Source organism: Gasterosteus aculeatus, chromosome 12, assembly GCF_964276395.1.
Source record: "Gasterosteus aculeatus chromosome 12, fGasAcu3.hap1.1, whole genome shotgun sequence".
NCBI lineage: Eukaryota > Metazoa > Chordata > Actinopteri > Perciformes > Gasterosteidae > Gasterosteus > Gasterosteus aculeatus.
Genome location: NC_135700.1, coordinates 7,441,290 through 7,464,573, shown reverse-complemented (window position 1 = coordinate 7,464,573; position 23,284 = coordinate 7,441,290). Strand labels below are relative to the sequence as shown.

Below are 23,284 nucleotides of genomic sequence, written 5' to 3'. Positions count from 1 at the left end.
ATTCACAAAAACTGCCACAATCCACTCTTATTGAATTGACAAATACTGTCAAAAGGAAGAAAAAGCAAATATGATCACTCCAACTTCCCTGAGATGTTACTTATTTGGGATTCTACTTTAAAACTACCCGGCCATCCAAACAATGAAATTCAAAGAGAGTTTTACAGTATTTGGTGGTTTATTAATAACTACATACCTTTTTTTAAATTGGTTATACTTTAGATTTAATTGGTATAAGTCTCAAGTGCAAAGAATAAAAAAAAAACAGCTTTGGAAACGTACTGACATGACCACGCAGGTGTCCCGGGGAACTTTTCCGGTGAACTTGCGTCGCCACAACTCCCCCAGTGCCGTTAGAACTGACGTCAGACCAGAATGACGAAGACTTAGTTGCACCAATTGCGTTAAAGAAATAAGTTTCAAACCACCTTTTCTTGCTTCTAACGAGGTCAGACGTCTTTGAAGCGTCTCTTCTGGTGACGCGCTAAACGTGGCGCTAGGCTAGCTGTTAGCCTGCCGTACGCTAACGTTAGCTCAACGGTGCACCTCAATAACTATTTACACAATATTGAAAGTTAACTAACGTTACATTTAGGCTACTCAATTAGTGTCTGTAATGTTAAATATAACTCTAGGGTATTTGTATTTTGCTTGAGGAACAATACTTTCATTTTCAGACAATGTAAGATTTGTTGATCCGTGGGAGATATTCGCTAACTACCCGGAGGTAGGCTACGCAAAGTTATTTAATTTAGTCAAATTTAACAACTGCAATAATTAATAATAATAATAACTAATTAAACCGAATTAATTCTGCACAATTAGTACTGTGACCTCAAACAACTTCAGGAGGCAATATTTTGGTACTACTTTGTAGTTTTTTGTCAAACGTTTAATGCCTGACTTATACACTATGCCGTTGCCACGTATAACTAAATCAAGATGAAATTACTTATCCCACTGCTGGATATCAGCTATATATAATCTCTGTAATCAGGAGAAAATAACTCCAAGGATAATATTTTTACAGAGTTCACATTTAATTGAACCGACATATGACCAGATCCAACTAAAACAATAAGGTAGAAAAAAGCATGTCACTCAAAGATACTCACTTACGAGGACATAGTCCACAAAGTTCTCATTACATATATTTATTTTTCAGCGAAGTCACTCTTGAGCCATTATTATTATTCCATTTCTGCGGGTTGGTCCCGATGCTCATGGCAGAGAGCGAGTTTCCTTGTAGTTAAACATCGTAATGGATGTTGTTTCAGATACATAATTGTAAGCATGTAGAGGGGTGTAGCGTTTGCTGTGATTGTAGCGTTCTTCACAACCAGCAAACAGCATAGATCCGTCCCAAAGACTTGGATGAGGGATGAGTCCTAATTACCCTGTTCCTTCTGAGTGCTGCTGATCAGCTATTTGAACTGGCTGATCTTTCGAACAATGATTCTATTGGACTGTCACTTTCCTTAAGTAAGACAGCCATGACCCTTTGACCCCCCCACCCCCATACCCTCCGGACAGAAACACCCAGAAACACAAAAAAACCCAAATGTAAAAGGAAATGGACGTCTACCAGTGCTGTGGAATATTGTGTTTCTCTTAGCCGCTTATGACCCTATATCTATCATTCTAAACACAATTATGTGGCCACTTTGGGAAAAAAGATCCCAAAAGATCCCAAAAGATCAAATAATACTTTTATGCTACACAGAATTCTGTTATTGTGAACAGTATGAATTTGGAAATAAAGCCTCCTGTGTTGATTTGGTCAGAACTCTTAACCATGTGAAACTAATGTTGATGGGTTACAAGTAGACATTGCTTTGTGGCCCTGTGCTTGGGTATCAAACGGTTATAGGATGTAAACAAATGTTTAATTGTGTGAATGCATATCAAACATATTAACCAACCATTTTTTTGTTACAGTAAAAAGTTGCATATTTACACGTGAAAGGCTACAGACAGAGCGATGACAAGCCATAGAAAATATACATAGTTGTTATTGTGCAGTCCATCTATGTCGTAGCAATGAACACAACATGCCAGAGATGTAAAACATCGACAAAACAACCTCTACTAAAACCTGAGTTTCACATTAAGTATCAGCTTGTCACCACTAAAACTGAGCAACAGTGTGAAATGCAGCTACAACACACATGATTTGGTTTGAAAAGGGTTCTGAAATGTTCAGAAAATATGTATTAAAAGAGTTTAATACTTTGAAACTTGTGATTACTTACTCAGACATGGCATTATCCTGCATGTAGTTATGTGTTGGTGCATACAAAAAAATATTTCAGGCAAAAAAAAATTTGATTACACTTACGCTTGATACAATTTGTCACAGTACAAAATTATATTTAAAAAAAACCCTTTTGGCTTGACTTCATACGAAACAGTTTACCCATCATGTACTCTCTCTTCATGTTCTGTACATGTGACTGTACAAGCGTATTACAATCATGTAACCATAACAGCGCACAAGTTGAAATGTTTCACAGCACCACAAACTGACTCAAAATAAAATCAATTGTCAAGGTTTTCGTCCTAGTAAGATCATTTAGGTGTTGCCCACTATTTGATGATCAAAAAAAAGTGTTAGAGGACAGAAGTCATTCCCAAAGATGATCCCAGACCTTGGAAATTAAACCTTTCAAACTTCTTATTCATATAACCAGGGCACTCCTGTTGGTAATTATGCTCATGGATGAACTCATCTAATGACAGCTTGTAAAAGATGAAGTCATTCAGACCCATAATTACGTTGTTGGAAATGATGCAGCCAAACAAACTAACTTTTCCAATCACGAGCGGAGAACATTTATCCTGAAATTCTGACAGGGAAAACATTTTGTAGACAGCTGGATATCTGAGAAGACAAAGCGGCCGAGCGTACGGCCTGTCTGCTAAGTTGGATCAATTGTGTCCTCTGGCTGTTGACGATAAGGCAACAGAAACAAATGCTGGGATGTCTGTTACTAGTGAATCTCATTTGTGTCCATTTTAAATATGAAATATTTAAACAAATTTAAACAAATGTCCCACGGACCGGTAGCGGTCCGCGGCCCAGTGGTTGGGGACCACTGCCGTACACCACCCGCAAATCTAGATGAAGATGTCACATGTTTTTGACAACATGGGTTTTTCATGTAATATTTACTCACTTGACTGCGTAACTATACTTTCCGGTCTAATCTGTGTTGATTTATTTATTCGTTAGCCTGAAAGCTTGTATAAGTTAATGTATAAGTTTGTAATATACCCGATGGGCACTTGACCTCAGTGTCCGCGGCGGAGGCTCCGGCTCTGGTTCGGCTGGATTCACACTGCCAACATCCCTGTACAGTAGAACGTGTTGTTGTGTGTTTGGTGGCCTTCATCCGCTATTGCTTGGTCTGCTTCAGCCTCTCGATGTGATGACAGAGTTTGAGCGCCGGGCCCAGCTTCAGTCCCATGTACTTCATAATGACATCACTGCGCAGCAGCATCAGAGCTCTGCCGTCGATCTCCTGCAGAGAGAGGAGCACGCCGCCGTTACGGACACTTCCTGCCCCGACCGGGCCGTCAAAATGACTTTTACGTAGTGGAAGCTTGATTCGCCTCCGATGAGTAGCCGCGTGCTCTGTTTGAATGAAATACTCACGTGTCTTCTGAACAGTTCGACGTGCGGCCCGAGTGTTTGGGGGTCGGCCTCTTGGACGAACCGCATGACATCGTCGACTGACCAGGAAGAGGCGTCGTTCCCTGAAGCCTCCTTGTCCGGTTTCAGGTGGTCTGAGCCTGTTGTTGAGCTGGCTGCTGTAGAGGGTGAGAGACGACAACCAAATCAAACAAACGCCGTTAGCAAATACTGCTCCTTCTGTGTGTGTGTGTGTGTGTGTGTGTGTGTGTATTTCCCTACCCTCCACTCGTCTGGGTGGACACATCTGGCCCAGTTCGGTGGGGTTGGAGCTGACGCGGCGCAGAGGCGGCGGCGGCGTGTGTGTGTGTCCGGGGTAATATGGCCGCTCCTTCTTCGTTGCTCTGTAGTCGGATGCGGCGTGGAGGGGGCGGGCGCCGGGAGAGGCATCCTTGGAGGAGTTGTCGTTCGACAGGCCGTTCTCCGGCTGGGACAGCGGTTCTGTTTCAAGCGGGGTTGAGAGATGTTTTTGTTGGGTGCTGTGTGAATATCTGAACGCATCTATACCCCACGGAGGGTCACTATACAAATGTACATTAGTGCAAAAGCTAATTGAATAGAGCCCGGTTTTACAATGAAAATCATTTTGCCACCATAAACTTCATTCAATCCGTTTTGCTGGCAAACCTCCCCTCTTTCTCCATGTCTTTGGCCTTCACCTTCTGCCGCTACAGTAGCTGCGTCCGCACATTTGCCCACCTGACTTGGTCCTGTTGTAGAAGCGTGTGTTGTTGCTGAAGGGGCTGAATGGCTGCGAGCTGAACAGGCTGTCGCTCTCCAGATGTAGGCACATGTTCTCCAGGAAGCGCAGCACCGAAGACGTGCTGGAGGCGGAGGGCAGCTTCACGTAGCGGATACCGTGCTCTGACCGCACTGGGGTGTACAACACAGACCGGTTTTAGTCTTAATGCTTACAGCACACACACACACACACACACACACACACACACACTGTATGCATTCAAAGCTTAAGAAAGACAGCAGATGGTTTAGGGCTACCACCCTCCCTTTAGAAGCAAAACCCCACATTTTTTGTCCCATCCCACTGCACCCCCACCCCTCTCACATAACCCAAGCCAAGCCTGCACAAATCCACAAATTAAACCCCCACACCAAGCCCCCCCGCCCCCTTACCCACAGCCTTCCCAATCCGGCCCCCCAAGGGAGAACCAATCCCAGCATCCCAAACCAGGTTAGACTCACATGTCATTTCTGATTACTGACACAGTGCTCACATCAGCTGCAGCCACAGGCACAGTCTTTTATTCCTCCTCTCTTTCCTCTGTCACACACACACACATGAACGCACACGCACACATACGCGCGCGCATGCGAGACCCATGAGTGTGTGCTTAAACCAATTTCACCTGGCTGATTGCCTATCCAGGCTGTATGAATTAGAATTTATCCAGCACCCCTTTCCCAACAAGTCATTTTGAAGGAATAGTTCAATGTTCGCGTCCTCGCCAACAGTTAGATGAGGAGATGAACTCTGCTGGCAGCAGCTAGTTAGCTTAGCATAAAGACTTGGAAACTGATGGAAACCTAAAGACAACAATAACCTACCTACCAGCACCTCTGAAGCTCTCTATTGAACACAATATTTGTCTGTATTTTTTGATTGTTGAGTTTCTTTTTCACATGGTGCTGCGTCCGCTGAGTCTACCTCGGATGACCTCTCCTCCGGTGTGGGACTGGCTCTGTAGGAAGGACAGCATCACGGAGGGCTGGTACGTGCAGTCCACGCACGCCTGGACGGCCTGCTGTAGCACGGCGTTGACGGGAGCCGGGCCAAAGTGGTCCGGGAGCTGCTGCACCAGCTTCCTGTCCAGGTGCGGCCCGTAGTTGCCGTGCTTGTTCACATAGACGCACACTGCAATGACACAAAGAGACGGAAGAAGACATGAACCAACCTAAACATCGTTGAGTCCTTTCTATTGACTGATGAAATCAAGATTAGACCCCCACAGCCACTTCTATCTGTTATCCCGTTTACCTGTGCAAACCACATTGGAGCCGTTGCTGTGGTTGTTGTCTGCCGGGACGTTTCCGGAGCTCAGTCTGGTCTCCGGAGGTGCAACCGCAACCGCTGGCGCCCCCATAGATTGCACCACTTGGGGCTTCTTCTGGAGCAAAAGGATAAACAAACCCTCTCTCATTAACTCTGCGTAACCTACAAAGGCTGTTTGGTTAATGATTCGTTAAAGGGCGTCTTTTAACCCTTTCACCGCTCCACGTGAACCGCACTGCTCTCTTCTTTCACCGTGAGTGAACGCGCGAAAACTCCTCCCTCCCCTCAGCGCTCCACCTCTGCCCTCTTCCCCGCTCCATCAAAATCATTTCTGCCACAACACTTCTAAACACAGAGCGACGGCGGCTCCCGTGGCAGCTCACCTTGATCTTAGGCTTGGGCCCTCTCTTCTTGTGTGGTCTGGGGGCCAGTTGAGCCTGGGAGCTCTGCGATGCTCCATTAACGGCCGCCGCCGCCGCCGCCTCGGCCGCCGCCTTCAGCAGGGCGATAGTCTGGGATTTGGGTCGACGACCCCGGACGCCCTTGCGCACAGGCAGGGGCGGCAAGGGGTTGGGCAGTCGGTATGAGGTCTGCATGGAGGAGGAGGAGGAGATGGAGCGGCGTGCAGCGAGGGAGGCCGAGGCGGAGGAAATGGGGGCGAGGAGCGCGCCAGGGAGGGTAACTGGATAAGATAGAGGGATATGAGAGGGAGGAAGAGAAGGGCGAGATGAAAAAATATATTATTCTTTTGGCGATGCACACATTAGATTGCATCACACTAAATTGACCTGCAGGGGAGATTTGTTTTGATTTCTTTTTTGATTGGCAGGTCCTTTGTATTTAGCCCCTCCTTACAATGAAACCAGAGTCACAAGTCACAAACCCCCCAGAGACGCGCCTGCTAGACGATTCCTCGCCGGCCCTCTGCTTCCCGCAGCACAACAAGAACGGTGACTATGGTGATAAGACTTTAAATCCTTTCAATGTAAAAGACGAAAGCTATGAGAGTCCAGTGTCAATGGGGAGTAGAGAAAAATCGTATGACAATATATCAACTGATGATTGAGGGATGAGAATATAAATACATTTTAATCAGTAGATCTTAGAAAGTAGAAAAAGAAGAAAATACAATATTTTAAAAGTTGAGATATAATGGAGCCAATAAAACACTACAACAAGGAATCATTTCTGCTGCTGGAAAGTGTTTTCTACCATGAATCATGTCAACAGAAGGACTTTTCAAAACGCCTTCTCAAAAGCTGACTTTGCCACTGTACGGCCATTTGTTACATTGGCACAATTAAGAGAGAAATATTACAAATGGATTATTAGAAATACTATACTGGTAAATTCATTAATTGTATTTTTTATGTTTAAAGTCCTAAGAAGGTCTTTGTTTGGCCACGTTTCTTTGCATGGAAATTTAAAATATGTCAAAAATCCAATGGTGGATAATTACTTTTTTTATTATTACTGTATATGCCAATCAGCTTTGGTGTTGAAATAGAAGGAAAGTGGTAATAAAGTGAAAATATATATATAAATATATATTCAGAAAGAAGAAAAAATCTGTGGGCCCACCGTTGTCTTCATTGGCTCTGAGCGTGATTTTGTGATATGATCACATGATCATCGTAATAAATGTTTGAAAGAAGGAGAGCACAGATGAGAGAGAGGGATGACCATCTCCTATTTCCAAACAGACATATTGCCTGAGTGCAGCGGGGGGGCCTGAAAGTGCACAAGGAGGCTCTCATGGGGCCGGGGCTTTCATTAGAGCCTCCTTGGCTGACGATATGGAGACACGGTGCAAGGTTCACCGTATCCTCCGAGGGGCCGGCCGGGGCACCCAGAAAGCTGCTTAATTGGGAAATGGGTGGACGTGGGCATGGAATCGAGCCGTGTGTTGTTTCAGCGGGAGTGCTCTCGCAGAAAGCGTGCACGCGGGGAATCACAAGCTTCACAAAGACACATCAAACATGTGTTTGCGGGGGGGCCAATCAGTATCAGCAGGTTTTAATTCACCATGGGAAATCAGGGTTGGAGGGGGGGCTTCTCTGATCTTTCCCTCTTGTAAAAAAGAATATCTAATCCAATCAGGTTGTGACACCTAAGCAACATGTGCCATTTCCACACTGACGATTAATGTCACACCAGAGTTTAGTTCATCCTGACTTTAAAGACGCCTAATCACCTTCACGTTTTCTGCTTCAACTTTCAAGGAAAATCAGCTTAGGGATGCGTTTCATTCCACACTGGCTGACAGCATCATGCATATTCTGTACCCGCTCGTTCAAGCGCTTCAGAGAAAAGAGGAAGTGATATTTACACTGAGAGAAATACTTCTGTGTTTTTCACCGCTGCACTATTGATATATTTCTAAATGTCATTCTACACACATAGATCCCCATAATCCCGCGGGACATATCCGCTGTTTATGCAAACGTGTTCTGCTGCACAGAGGAAAGAGTTGAGCACGACGTGTGTTTTACAGTAAAGTCTCAAATCCTTTCATTTAAGAAGCTGGGTACAGCGAATGTATGTTTTATTGGAACTAGCAAACTAACACTTCAGCTTCATGTGCTGTACGTTTTCATATTTTTTGTACAACAATAACCATTTTCTGCCCGATGAGGTGGAAGCGCTGGCGTTGGATGCAGCGCTATGGTTTGCTCAATGGTTAGATGTGATGTAATACGTGATCCGTAGCATGGCTAAAATATACAAAGCCACTAGCAAGTGTATTCTATTGTACCAACCTAAACCTGCAACGTTCAGACCAACCACAACCAAGTTAAAAAATTAGAACACTTATTGGTGTGAGTTCTTTGTTTTTTGCATGGCATACCGAGCACGCCAACGTGCAACTAAACGGACATATGGTACTGATCATGACTATATAATTCCAACTCGACCCGCTGACCCGTGAGAGCCACAGCTCGAGGAAACGTGCGAGTGTGTGCGAGTGTGTGTGAGCGTACAAACACGGATGAGAACGGGGTCGCTGAGAAGTGTGTCTGCTGTGCGGGGGGGGGGGGGGGGGGGGGGGGGTTGGGGGAGGGGCTCCACAGAGTTGCTGCTCATCTAATTGCGACCCCCCCGTCACAGCAAACAGGCCAGTCAGCCACATGCACGCACACACACACACACACACACACACAGGTTGTTCATGTGAATCTGAAGCCGTATCAAACTCACAGAGAGCGGATTCAGGTTACTGCGCGTTACTGCGTGCCAGCTAGGGGGAAGTAACTTAAATGGCCTCCAGGTCACAAAGTATAAACAACACTGTGTTTTCCTGCACAAAGTCTTCAGCGCCGGCAGAACATCACTCACACAGGACTTGTGTGGAGGATCACTGCTGAACTGCTTGTTTAGGTTCACGTAGTAAAAAAGTAGACTGCATGAAATGAGTCCACTAATCCTTGGATGAGAGTTTTTCTTTTTCGCTAACTAATTCCTGATGCTTTGCACACACACGCGCTGAAGAAACGCATGATCAAAAACACATGGAGCGCCACACAAAATAAGAGCCCAAAATACTGTTTGATCTGCACACTCTGCATCTCTCTGATTAACAAAAGCCACCAGTCTCTTCCAATATATCTGACCGAGTGCATTCTAAAACGTCTTCATGCTAAACAAAGAACACAGTGTCAAACTGCAGCTTTAATCAGTAACACCAGAGTACGAAGCGGCTGCATGCGTGAGATGACGTGCAGCTTTCAGAAGATTACGCCTTTACTTTCATTTTTGTTGTTATGCCAATAATATATGGCCAGAAGGCGACAACGAGTTATTTTAGTAAATGATCCTTTTAGCTGTTTGAGGGCAAAATTAAATGAGTTTGAAGATACATCTTCCTTCAGTGGTTTTATATGTGTGCAGTATTCATTGATATTGATTTGTTACATTCTAAGTAGAAACAAAAGCATATGATTTATAAAAAGGAACCGAAATACTTAATAATGATTTAAAAAAAAGTGCCTGCACTTCAATTATATATATATATATATATATATATATATATATACACACACATGATTATTACACATTAACACATTAAACACAATCCTAAAACATCATAAATATAAACACATAAACATCATGAAACACAATCAAGGGGCAAATAACCTGTTTTGTCATTTCAGTTTTGAAAAGAAGACTTAAGAAACAACTTGGTAAACATATCAAACTCACCAGGAAATCCCCTCCGATAATGAAGAACTTCCCTGCTACAGTTGTGGCTTTTGTAGTAGCAACAGCAGCAGTAGTAGTAGTAGTAGTAGTAGTAGTAGTAGTAGTAGTAGCAGTAGCAGTAGTAGTAGTAGTAACAGTAGCAGTAGTAGTGTTGTAGGTAATGGTAGTGATAGTGGTAGTAATGTCCGTAACAATAAGTCCCTCCGTACAGTCGCTTCCTTGTTCCCCCTCTGAAAAAACTCTTGTTTAGCTGGTGCTGGCGTTTCCTCTCAGGCCGATTCTTTCCTCTCCCTAACTTCCTCTAAAATACTTCCCTCATCTGCACTTGGGTGTCTTCTCTCTGGCTCTCTATCAGTTGGTGAGTCTCTCTCCTCTCTTTTCTCCCGGCAGTCGTCTACAACAAAGCCCACACGGCTGCTGCCTCTGCTGCCCGGAGCCGCTGCAAAGCTTCCCTCCCAATGAATGAGCAGGAGAAGGGGAGGGGACAGGAGGGGCGGGGGTCGATATTTGCATAAGGGCTAGGGAGGGGTAGAGCGAGGGCAGGAAAAGTGGGTGGGTGTGTGGCGTGGAAAGAGGGGTGGGGTGGTTGGGGGGGGGGGGTTGAGCCCTTTATTCATGTTATCTTTAGGCCGTATCGACAGTCTACATCAGTCACCTGCTTCTCAGCAAGCCCAGGGGGGGAGGGGGAGAGGACGGGGGAGAGGACGGGGGAGAGGGGTTCACGGCGGGGCTCCGAGAGGGGATTGGGGATGGGGGATGGGGGGGAAGTAAGAGGTTGGACCGGATCAGAAGTCCTGATTGAAACGGGTGAAAAGGGGCAAAGTACTGGACTCGAAGCACATGTGAGCAAGCTTTCCCTCAACACACACACACACACAGAGACACAGAGACACACACACAGGCTCTTGGCCCAGAAGGAGTGTAACCCAAGACTATTCAGACATTCCCTGCTGAAGGATGGCCAGGTCCTGCTCCAGGAAACAGTTGCCCAGTCAGACATCACCGAAGCTCTGGAACAATGTGGAGCAGAGCAGTCAGAGGAAGCCGGCATGGGAAAAGTCCCTCCACTCCAAAATGTCCTAAACAATGTCACAAACGGACAGGCGCTGTCAAGGGAGACACTGTTGTGCATCTGAATTAGATATGGCTGACAGATGTGGAATTGTTTGACACCATTCTTAGGTTCAGAAAGCCTCCTAAGATCTAGTCTTCTGGAGGAAGCAACAGAGAATTTGATCCGGTGAGTTTGAGAAGGCCAGAGCAAACTGAGGGTGGTGAATTCAAAATAAAAGAGCTAGAAAGTTCATCTGAAAGGGAACAGCGAATATAGACAATGTACTGATATTGTTTTTTTGGTATTTAAATACTAATACCTGAATGAATTGTGTTAAATTCCTCACTAACCAGTCAACATTATTTAATAAATACAATTCGGTGTCTATAGGGTAATTATTTCCCAAAATATAGAATACAAAGATATCTAAAAATAATTTCTTCTTAAATAGAAAAACACTATTATGTGTCTGCTGAAATACAGACATGCTCTATTATTCTATGTATTATTCAGAAGATCCTATTCTGCATGCTGACCCAGTTTAATATCAACAAGCAAGACAAAGGCCATTCACATAAAAAACATTTTTGTGAGAAAGTCATGTTCAAAAAAGGGAAAATAATTAGACATCCTCTGTTACCTCTAAGTGAAACGTGTTGCAGGGGTACGGCAGGACAATTCTGATGAAAGCCAATTAGAAATTTAAAATTGTAATTACAGTCTTTCACTTCTTCTCTCGCCTGTGCGGCTAATTATCAGCTCATTAACACCTCAACCGAGTCCTACTTACTTACTTACTCCCAGGCAAACAAAGCTGTCTGCTGATTAACATTACACATTGTTGTTGTTGTTGTTTTTTTTACCTACAAACTCCACACACACACAAAGCACACACACAAACGGGTCCTAATAGGTAAGTAAGTCTCTCTGCAAGCACACACCAGACCAGACACATGCATTGATTGATGCATTGATCACGTGGCTCAAACTCCTGCTCCAACTCCGGAGAGACGAATCTGTTCACCTGCTGCACAAAGTTAAACATTTACATCCACAGTTATCTACAGTAAGCAAACATTGTAAAACAATACGTGCACACGTCTTCTAGTCATCTAAACCTGTAGCGGAGCGGAGACGCTGACGCAACACTTCTGTTGACTCATATGTTAGATTCAGGTTAGTTACTAGAAACACGCTACTTGAGCTCTCTAAATAGTGTTATAGTAGTAGATAATAGTAGATTTAGTTTAAAACCTAGATGCAGGCAGCCAAGTCATTCTTTATTCCCATTAAACAGTCATTCATAAAATTGAGACTCGCCTTACAACTCCACATTAATGTAATATGGTGGGGAAACTTGGTAAGCTGTGGAGGCGGATATGAGAATGTCACAACATGACGGCTCCCTTCACGCACACGCACACACACACACACACACACACACACACACACACACACAGGTTAGTATCTCGTCGCCAGGCCGCCTTGTGTGGAGCAGATATCGACGTCGATACATAAACACGGAATGGTGGATGTAAATCCGACTGCCTCGAGAACATGTGACTGCTGCCATCAATCAAACACCAACAACCACCACACACACACACACACACACACACACACATGGACTCACACTTCCCGTCAATCAAGTCGGTTGTTGGTCTGTGTTATTCAAAGGCCCGTTGGCGTGCTGACCAGAGGACGGGAGGCAACGTAACTGCAGGCGAGAGGACGGTGGATCGCGACGGATGAGAAACGTGAGAGAAACCAAAGAGGCTTTGAACAAAATGAAGCTCCAGTGCTTTAGTGCACATCACACCTTGATGCTCTCCTGTAACCGCCGAGCGTAATTACCACATAATTGCACCCTGATTGATAATTAATAGTTCAGCTCTGCCTTCACACTTTAATAATATCTATCGAGGCTGTAATTTGACACATAGAGGGAATGTTTTGTCTATGTGAGGATAAGAAATCCTGCAAGGCACCCACGGAAAAAATGAACAGAAGCAAGTTCTTTTACAAAAACAGGTTAAGTTCTTTTACAAAAACCACGGAAAATACAAATTTTCTGTAATTTTGTCAATGTTTTGTGTTTCTGCAATATAATCGTAAAACGTGCTTCTCTTTTAGTGTATGATTAACACTCTTATAATAGACATTTATTCAAGAAGCCTTTAAGATATACATCTATTTTTTGATTTTGATTATTTTTTGATGAACAGAACCAAGCAGCACATCATTATTGATAATGGTTCATTTATTTGAATGATCTGTGCTCACATAAGTTTGCAGATAAGTGATAAAAGACAAATTGTTAATCTGAGTTTGAAGCTGTTTTTCACTCTACAATTACAATCCCTCATAAACGGCTCGCCGCCCAAATAAGCAAAGAGGCAACATCAATGATTAATAACTACACAACAACAGACGGTTGTTCAGAAAAAAATCTATAATTACATTAAACGAAAACACCCTTTTTTACTTCTTTTTCAATCTCTGAAAAAGGCAAAACAGCCCAGACAATCACACATGAAGAAAGCTGCCAGTGGTTAAGTAGAGCAGCGGATTGAGGGACCAGAAATTGTAATCTATTCAAGCAGACTCCCTAAATCTTCAGAGAACCGCAGCCTCAATGTGGAGGTCACAACCCCACCAACAAAGACAAGCAGCTCAGACCAACGCACACAGAGGGAAACTAAACATACAGAGGAGATTCACAAACGACCATCGGACCTCAACATTTACACACTGACTTGGGTTTTCCTTAAAAATAATTTCAGTGCAAACCGGCTCCAAAACGAAGACGAAGGCTTTAAGTGAGCTCTGTGATCTGTGAAACGTCAACTGCGTTATTGTGTCACATCACTGAAGTGATTACTGCATGACTACAAGACGTCATCATCATCTTCCATCCATCCTGTTACAAAGAACTAACACTTCACCAGACAAGCCCACTGCCATCAAATAATGCACCCAAAAATGTATCCGGGAAATTAACCAAAACATTCTCCTTCTGTGAAAGATATTAAAATACGTTTTAATAATATTATCGATTCCAATTATCAATCTCAGTGTCTATGAAATACTTTTCATCTACTTGGTTTCCTACCGCCGAAGTTTGCCTATTAAGGCAAACCTTTATGTTTATGTTCTACAGACTGAGCGCTGTAACAACGCACGGACGATGCTTCTCTGTAGTCCGTCTTTGGAGGAATTGTAGTTTCAGGGCTGCAGACCGACGTCACTAACATGCGTCTCCCGTCACATCGTAACTACGTAGCTTGGTGACAGTGGAGTCGGTTTCTTTTCCTAAATCCTCATGAGTTCTACTAAGCATCTTTCCTTCACCCTGTGACCGGTGTTTTCCACAGAGGTCAAGGAATAGTGGTTAGGAAAGGATGTTAGGAGGTAATTGTTTTGAAAGTTCGAATCCAGCCACGGAGATGTTCTCTTGAAGCATGGAATGATGAAGAAGGATGAATCTGTGCTCTGCTGCCCTCTAGGGGTGAGACTTATATCATTTAATTTAAAGATCTGAGATAAAACACCTGTTCAAAGCAAAGCAAGAACCACCAACCACAGCCAGTGCCTGGATGTCCTACAAGAGCATCTTCTGACTGTTATGGTGATAACAATACTTCTAATGGAAATATGTGGTATCAGTGCAAAATTCATGAATCCATTGTTATTAAAGCGCATTGTCAGCACTATGCGACAATAAAACATAACAATCAGAGCAGCACTTACAGAAATTTCCCGGGGGCTGCAAGCTGTGTTTTGTCAGAGCACACCAGCCGACGGGGAAGACGTCTCTGGAGTCGAAGGGGCACCAATAGTCAAAGGCACCTCGCCAGCCGTCAAACATGACGAAGATCTCCTGACCTCTGACCTCTCCAACTGTGGCGGGACAAATCAGGTAAGGGTTCTTTCTGTCCACCGCTTCCAGCTTCATACCAGGCAGGAAGTAATTTTTGGCAGGGCAGGCTGGTTCCTGAACATACACACACACACACGTACACATAGTCAAGAAAATGTGTAGGTTGCAGGTCTTTGAAGACGCTTACTAATGAACATACAGATTTTTAACCATATTTTATTGAAACAAAACAGAACTTTCTTGAATTTGTGCAGTAACACAACTATGCATGCCGCTGTGTCTGATCCAGAGTGAATGACATGTGAGTGGGTAAAGAAAAAATACCTTTACGTGATGTTGTCATTTTCTAATATGATCCCAACAATGAAGACAAGAATATTATGGTTGGTATAAATGTCTGACATGATGTGTATTTTAATCACGTTGAAGCTGCAGTCCTTAACAGAGATTACTGTAATATTACTAATTCTTACACAGTGGTAATTACCTTTTTGAAAGCAGAGGCAGGTGCCATCTCTGCTCCACTCAGCGTCCTCAGGAGGAACATAGGCCACGACGAAGCATTCATCCTGAAACCTAAACACACGGTCAGATTCATTCAATCTCAGAGCCAGGCTGGGTCAATAAGCAGGATTTTCTTAGGTCAATTGTGGCTTTACATATGATTTTGGCACCCATGTGACTCGACTTCTTTGGTATTTGCTGATCATATTGTCTTACAAAGCTGCATGTTTAGCCACACCATCATTTCAATACTTAAAGACAGTCCCAGACTGTGCGGTTGATGTTTCCCAACAATCCCGCTACACATCTGGATATTCATTGAGACAATTATTTACATATTTAAACTCTCTAACCAACTTGAGATGTGTTAAAGTAGTGAAACATCTGCTGGCTCACCGAGCGGTGGCTGCAGCATGTCCCCGTTCCTCTCGCAGCTCCCGATTGGTTGGATGTCTAACGAGTCGACCAGTCTCCAGAAGTCGTTGGTGTTGTCACTTCCATCCAGGCGCAGGCGGAGACGAGTACCCATCATGCCCATCACCGTCGCAATGCACACAGAGTGCGAGTTGCGAGGGTCCCGCGCCTCAAGTTTCATTCCTGCTTTAAAGTCATTGGAGGGGGGGACTCTGGACTGAGGAGGGACACACGGGGGTCTCCAGTCACTGTCATGCATTGTAAGGACACTCAGGAAGATTCATGACAAGCTTTAGAAAAATGGGTCCTAAATATAATTGTTCAATTTGAAAAAGTGAAAAAAGTATTTTTTGAATCAAGCTGGTCACGGAACAGTGCGTACGTGCGTACAAGCTGAGTTTCTTCTTTTTATAAGAAGTATGGCAGTTATTTTACGATTACAGTTCTGCCAGTATGTAGACTTTGTTTGGGAATATTTTCAGCACGAGCTTGTTTGACTATATTAAAACATAAACTCCCATAGCCATGTTCACCGTAGGGATGATTACTCACAATAGCTGTGTGGAAAAGAGCAATAACAGGCTTTATCTCCACAGACATTTGTTGGGATTATGCATTGTTGAAAGTATGCAAATTGTTGAATATCACCTGACTTATCTGCAAATTAACATTTAACGTTAAGTTATTTACTTGGTAATATTAAGACTGTATATCACAAAAACCAAACATTTTCTTTCAAATTAATATGACTACTGAATAACAAAGGATCCTAACAAGCAGCACAATAATCCATACCTGTTTGAATGAAGTGGGCGAAGCTGCAGTGGAGGATGTTTCTCTCAGATAATCTTCCCACCTGAACGGTTCTAACAATAAAAAACAGACTGATTGATTAAATATTGTTGTAAAGACGTGTGATATAAAATGCCTCTAAGCATTTTAGAAGGAATGTTGTTGACCATTTAGGATTTAAAACATGTCTAATTTGACAGGGCAGGGCAAACTCACTGTGAATACAAGGCTGACATTAAGCCAACGTTAGCTGTGAAGTTCATGTGGCTAACTTGCTAGCTAGCTTAGCTAACTGGAGCAACATTAGCATTCATTTGGCCTCACGTTTCGGCACCTGGCGAACTTAAGAGTTGAGTCGAATACTCACTCTTAACTCTTTTAAGTGTTTCTACTGTGGTCCACTGAATATTTGTCTCTGAAACTGTCGAAGCTAAATGTTCCGCTAACCTTATTTAGCTATATAGACGCTAGCTACTGCGTCTTCTTTTGTTCCCCCAGGGTTGACAGTTTGATGAGAGTTATCTATACTAAAGATCGTTAATAAATTACTTTTTAATCACAACTTACCCATGTTTGTTTCAATACCTTATTGAGATTTACATGAAATCCAATTTATCATCTTTGAAGAAATAACTGCAATGAGTTCAATAGCTTCAGTATGTTGTGATTTTGTTACTCCAAAAAATACTCCTTTACAAATAAAAGTTCTAAATTTAAAATGTTACAAAAGTGAGAAGTAATATTTGCCAAATATACTTTGTGAAAAAGTACTCAAAAGTGCTTATGGTACTTATTTTAACACTAACAAATACATGTAAGAGCATGTTTTTTGTTGAAGAAGAAACACATTTAAAGATACTTTGTAGATTAGCTGATAGTACTTTACTGCATGTGTTTTTCATAGTAGAGAGTACTTAGTAACTACAAATATCAAATAAATGTAGTGGAGTAGGCTACGAAGTACAGTACGTTGATAAATGTACTGAATCCTGAAAGTATAGATTTTATGCTGGTTTTATTTTATAAAGAATAATTGCAGATCGTGGGTTACAAATAGAGAGAAGTCCCATTCTATGCTAATTTATACCAAAGCTGCTAAATATGGAAAGTTCAGGAAGTTAAAAAGATGTATGCAATTAAATGATTATGAGGTGAGGGGAATCTTGTTTTAATCTGCACGGGGGAACTAATCATCAAGAAATTGCTAAATTCTTCTGAAAACGCAGCTTAATGTAATGAGTGCTTTTTCTAACCCCTTCCAGAAATGACGGAAAAAAAGACAAAACTGACTACTGATCACTGTTAAAGTGCTGACACAGAAGGGGCTGGATTTTCTTTTTTTGAAGCTATTAACTCAAACATTTTTAGAATGTTAATGGAAGGATCAACAATGAAGAGAAAAGAAGCCAGTGAGAGATGCCAACCAGTTGATTTGTCGAGGGGAGATCCTGCTGGGATGCTGCTTTGTCTCTCTTTCTCCTCTTTTTGATCTGAAATCAAAAGATGATTGAACTGCTCATCAGAATGTGGGAGCTCCCGAAATACAGATTGCAATTAATGTGAGAACTAAGGCATAAAACCTGCTATTGGAATCGCTTTGAGCAAATTCAAATAGTTTGTTGCGAAGCGTCAGTGAGAATTTTCTGTGTTTGTTTCATGATCAAACTGTCTTTGAGGCGTGTTAGTACATTTAAGAATCACCCTGAGCTCGACGGGTACGACGGTACTGTGAGGCCTACCTCTGTGTGGTGTTCGGCCCATGGTGACCGAAGCCAAGCGTGCGGCAAAGGACCTGGAGTCAGACAGAACGTTACCTACACGGAGACTGGAGAGGAGACAGAAACAGTCCAAAAACATCAGAATAACACAGCTGTTGGTTTATAAAGCACAATGTTTTATGTCTAAAATAGGTACATGATCTACTGCTTCATTATGATTATGCAGACGTTTCATATAACAGCACATCTAACACAGCTCATATCGGAGCTGCCATAAGGACGCATGCAACATGCAGGTCACAGGAGGCGCAGTACATGTTAAAGCCAATACATATTAAAAAATAATATTCTCATTTAGTTTCGTTGTAATGCAGAAATATTCCGTATTATACAAACCTCAGAGTTTAGTAGAAATCATAACAAAAGAAATCACACTATGATGTTCAATAATATGAGAATAATGCTGCAAACATTACTATTCTATTCATTAACGTCAATACACTTACAATTACAATATCAGTCAAATTAATCAGCCTTCTTTTTTTATATTTGAAAGATTTTCTAAATTGGTCAGCCCTATTCTTTTTTTCCAACAGGGAACACAAGATTTCCCCAAATTCTCAGGTCTTGCAGATCAAAGCAGGACTTTTTGGATTCATTTATTCAGTTATTGTATTGTTATGTAACTATAATGGAGTTTATATTCTCCTGTTTAGTATTATTCTATTGACCCTTTTTTGTATATTTTATTTCATGGTACTCTTTTGAAAAGTGTTTTAATATTGTTTTGTGACTCTTGTCAAATCCCATTGTTAATCCTTAAAGCACTCTTTTATTGCCTGGTTGTTGAAAGGTGCTTTACAAATAAACACACTACCTATTTATACAGCGATATTGAACAGTGGCTTAAAAATGACATGTCTGGTGATATTTTTCTTATCATCAACAATTACATTGAAAATACATCAATAATGAATTGATGGCCAAAGCCATCGTCGTTGTCCACAGATGATTAATGAGCGACACCACGTGCTGCACCCTAAATAATCATTACACCAGCAAACGTGTAACAATCCACAGCTGGAAATAATCTGCAACAATTCACCATTTGAGTAACAGTGTAGCTGTGAAAATAATTTAAAAGCCAATACTTCCCTCCAAATACTCTGTTTTGCTACAGATTGCATCGGGTGCTTGTGAAAGGAAACAGTAACTTATTATTTTCTGTAATCCTTCCTGTGGTATCTACTCTGATACTCACAACTTACTATTACTGTTCTATAATTCATGGCAACCCTGCACATGAAACATATGCCATGAGGGAGCCATTGAATGTCAATACAGACATCTTATCCTATTGATGAATCACATGGATAAATAATCATTCCAGGGAATAAACACAAACAACATGCTGATTAAGTGGATTTGAATGAAGTGGTTCCAAGTCCATGATAGTTTACTCCCGATGCAGTGTACAAATTATTATTAAAATAAAGTTGTTAGCACACAGTTTACGCTGAAAATCTGGCCTGAACATTCAGGTTTACAATCCCTCCGAGCAAAGCCCCACTCACTGCACATAGTGATAGCTCAAAAACGCTGCAGAAAAATGAGCCAAAGTACCAGAACATCAAAAAAGGTGACGTCCTCCGAGGTAAATCCAGAAATTCAAAGATTAAAATCCATGCAGAAGCCAGCCCTCGTCTGCCTCTCCGTGCGTTTGAACACTCAGCATCTGCGATGCATTGTGGCCGACCCTCCCTGTGAAGACCCCTCTCTGTCTCTGCGCTGAATCCCATTGAGTGAGAAGGAGCCATAAAGATTCCAAGCTGCCATAAAAAGCCATTAAGACGTGTGGATGCGGGACGTCTGCTGGCCGACATGAAAAGGATTCCAGCTCAGCTCTTTGCTCGGCTTCAGACTTGTTCAGTGTTTGCACTGGTCGGCCTGTCTGGCTAGAGAGGGTCAGACAAAAAGAAAAAATCGCCCAGCAGGCCAGGAAGCACTTAGGTTTTACAACCCCCATTTGCCACTGAGGCGCTCACTTATCTGGGATCAGTGTAATGTTAAAGTCAACGCTCTCTGTCAAAGTCTTACTGATGGTAGTTTTTCTCCTGGTTGGTTGAGACTCTACTCAAAGATGTTTTGTGATGATGATGTCAAATTTGAATAACTGATGTATCCACTCTCCATGAAGTATTTTACTTTTTCATATTTGATGTTCATTTATAGTATGTGTTACTTCACCAGTTTCTATATTTCTACAAGGGGTGTAGTTAATGTTTTGTTGCATTTTTAGAATAAGTAACAATTAGATTTATTAACCCAAGTAAATAGAATGGGTGAAAATGTGTTTAAAAGTGGCAGAAGTAAGCCCACGGTGAAGGAACCCTTGTCTCCTAGCCCAAACTAGAAAAAAAACATATACATATCTGAAAATTATTATTGTTATTATTATATATTAGACCTCAGTCTATGGTAACAATTCACAATTCTCCAAATAAATGTCTTGCCTTGTTTTAGATGTTTGCAAATGCCTCTTTTTGTATGATGAACAAGTTTAAAAAAAAACAAATATTTAAAAACAATAATACAACCTGCAGCAAGACAACCTGCAAATATCAGTTGATTAACTTATTGACAGAAAATGACAACTAAGAACCAGTCACATATATATTGCTGCAAGCCTTTCTGATCTTTTCTTGTGCTGCATTTCTTTACTTGACTCTACACTGGATATATTTGGGTTTTAGGGAATCGTGAAGGCATTTTTTAGACAAAAATAAATCAATTAATTAAGAAAAGAATTGTGAGATTAATGAATAACAAGTGAGAACGAAAGTCACTCATATGTGACCTATTTACTCTAAAATAGCAAACGTTAATAACAATCATACCAACAGATGTTCAATGATATAGAACAGAGGAGAGAGCATGCTGACACGACAGAGTCGACAAAGTGTGTCTGCGCGGGTTTACACTGTAAACCTATGTGGCCGGAGTGAAAAGCCCCCTCTCCGCATGGCCCGTGTCTCCCCTCTCCGGCGGCTCAGCACGGAGACACGAGGGGAAAAGGATCGCGTTACACCGGGAGGGCTGAGGAGAGTGAGCCGCTGCAGGGCGTCACCTCCAGGGTGTTCACGCAGACCCCCCAACCACCCCAGCAAAAAAAAAAACTTTCAACGCATAGTATTTTTCGATGAGACAGCTGTTGATGCAGACGTTCAAGTTACATCACACCTCTCGGCGGCACCAGGTTGCACGTGTGCGTTGATTGATTGACTGAATTAAACGTGTCCCTCTCGCTCTTTTTCCTCTGCACGACTCGGGCTCGTATGGGGAAACGCTGTCTACGCAGAAACGATATTTCAAAAGAAACGCCTGTGACGCATTATGTTTTCGCGTTATGTCCACACGGCGTGCGGGGCGGCACGGTGGTCGCCGTGCGCGGCTAAACCACCGAACCACCCCGGCCGCTAACGTCCCGGTGCATCCGCGGCTGCTTTAACGCCAGGCTGCTGGATCAAAAACGAGTGGTTATAGCTGAGGTGTGACCTTCTGCAGGAATCCAGTCAACAGAACGGCGGGGTGGGGGGGGGTTTAAGGGGAGGGGGGGGGTCAATGTAGCTACTGTACGCACCAAGCTCTCCGGCTGCACACAATCCAGTAGAAACGCGCTGTGCAGATGCGCCACCGCGGCGAGCGGCGCTGCTTTTTTTTTTGTCGCAAAGGAGAGCGGAAGCCCGTCGCCGGCAGCACACGAGAGCGATAACGAGACGCGAGTCGTAGATACCAACCGTTTGGACCGGGTGTTTTGATGGGAGACTCCTCACTTTCTATCGGATGCGAGCCGCCATATTCGCTGCAGCACCGCGCATGTCCACCACGCAGTGCTGTAATTCATATTTTGCACCGGAGGTTGAAAAAAAAAGCTCAGTCAGAGGAGTGGGAAATTATTAATTAATCGGGTTTTTTGAGGCGGATATAGTCTTATGTTGGGTTGTGATAATAAACTGCATGGGGCGTGGAAACGAAAAGAGAAAATGCTCACTGTTGTTTGGCGTTCTTCGTGCAGGAGGCGGTGATGAGAGAGAGTGAGGAGAGGAATAACTGCAGAAACTAGAAGGTCAGGTTCATGTGAAGTGGCTGCTGATGTAGAGGGGAAATGGTTATCATTTCCAAAACATATTAATGCTAAGTAGGAGTAAAGAAAGAAACCCAATTCTAAAAAATGGCTTTATTGTATGGAAATTATTCTGTTAAAATGTCCATATTTTTCTTTGAAAAACAAGTATTATCTGTAAATTTGACTGAATTATCAAAATCATTCATTAATGACTCTACTGTAAAAAACACATCGATACATGTTCATGGAAGTTAATTAAGTTTAATTACTTTATATGTGCACATTGCAATATCAAATTACTTTTCATTGAATAAATATTTTACCAGAAATCCCAGTTCATTGTGCTAACCCTGGCTCATTCGATTTATCAGGTCATCAGTGACACTACATAAATAATAGATGACAATAAATAATATACAGCCAATTTCACATGGATCAATAAAGTTGATTTTATGTTAAACTGATATTTAAAAAAACTTGATTTGCAGTAATCTGACATTTGAGTAAAGAAAGCAGGTTTAACAAATAACGACATGTCCATGTTGCATTCCTGAAACTGTCACTGACAAGATCTATAAAATATGGTTATGTCACTGCCCAATCTACCACTTCCGAAAACGGACCTGAATGCAACTGTCTACATTGAAAATGCCGTTTTATCTCACCATTTTAGAAAAAATGATAATAAATGATGGATTCTAAAAGCTATAAGAGCTCTAGATTTCAACCAACATGCATGGAAAACAATATGATTTCCAGAAAGGGGTCAGAATGTACTGTAACGTTTCGTGCCTTACAGTACAATGACAAGTTTTTTTAAACAACATTTTTCTCATAAAGATAATGCTTTTAATTTGCCGTAATCGAGGCATCTCTGGTCCTCCACCTCTGACT

General features: G+C 42.4%; 1 protein-coding gene across 7 annotated transcripts; it reads right to left on the bottom strand.

The window, feature by feature from the left end:
- Nucleotides 1-1,867: 1,867 nt before the first annotated feature.
- On the bottom strand, nt 1,868-22,160 carry scml2 (Scm polycomb group protein like 2). 7 transcript variants are annotated; one of them, XM_040195406.2, is made up of 14 exons: nt 22,062-22,160; nt 18,286-18,371; nt 17,971-18,036; nt 16,550-16,620; nt 15,737-15,971; nt 15,324-15,412; nt 14,707-14,950; nt 6,086-6,384; nt 5,688-5,817; nt 5,358-5,564; nt 4,391-4,564; nt 3,914-4,132; nt 3,656-3,810; nt 1,868-3,521 (listed from the first exon to the last, which is right to left on the bottom strand). In XM_040195406.2, exons 2-14 carry the CDS (start codon nt 18,305-18,307, stop codon nt 3,396-3,398), a joined length of 2,037 nt encoding a protein of 678 aa, XP_040051340.2. In that variant the 5' UTR covers nt 18,308-18,371; nt 22,062-22,160; the 3' UTR covers nt 1,868-3,395. The 7 variants fall into 7 exon arrangements, with proteins under 7 accessions (XP_040051340.2, XP_077941065.1, XP_040051349.2 ...); XM_078084939.1 differs by having other exon boundaries at nt 5,688-5,814; XM_040195415.2 differs by having other exon boundaries at nt 21,905-22,089.
- Between the last annotated feature and the right edge of the window lie 1,124 nt (nt 22,161-23,284).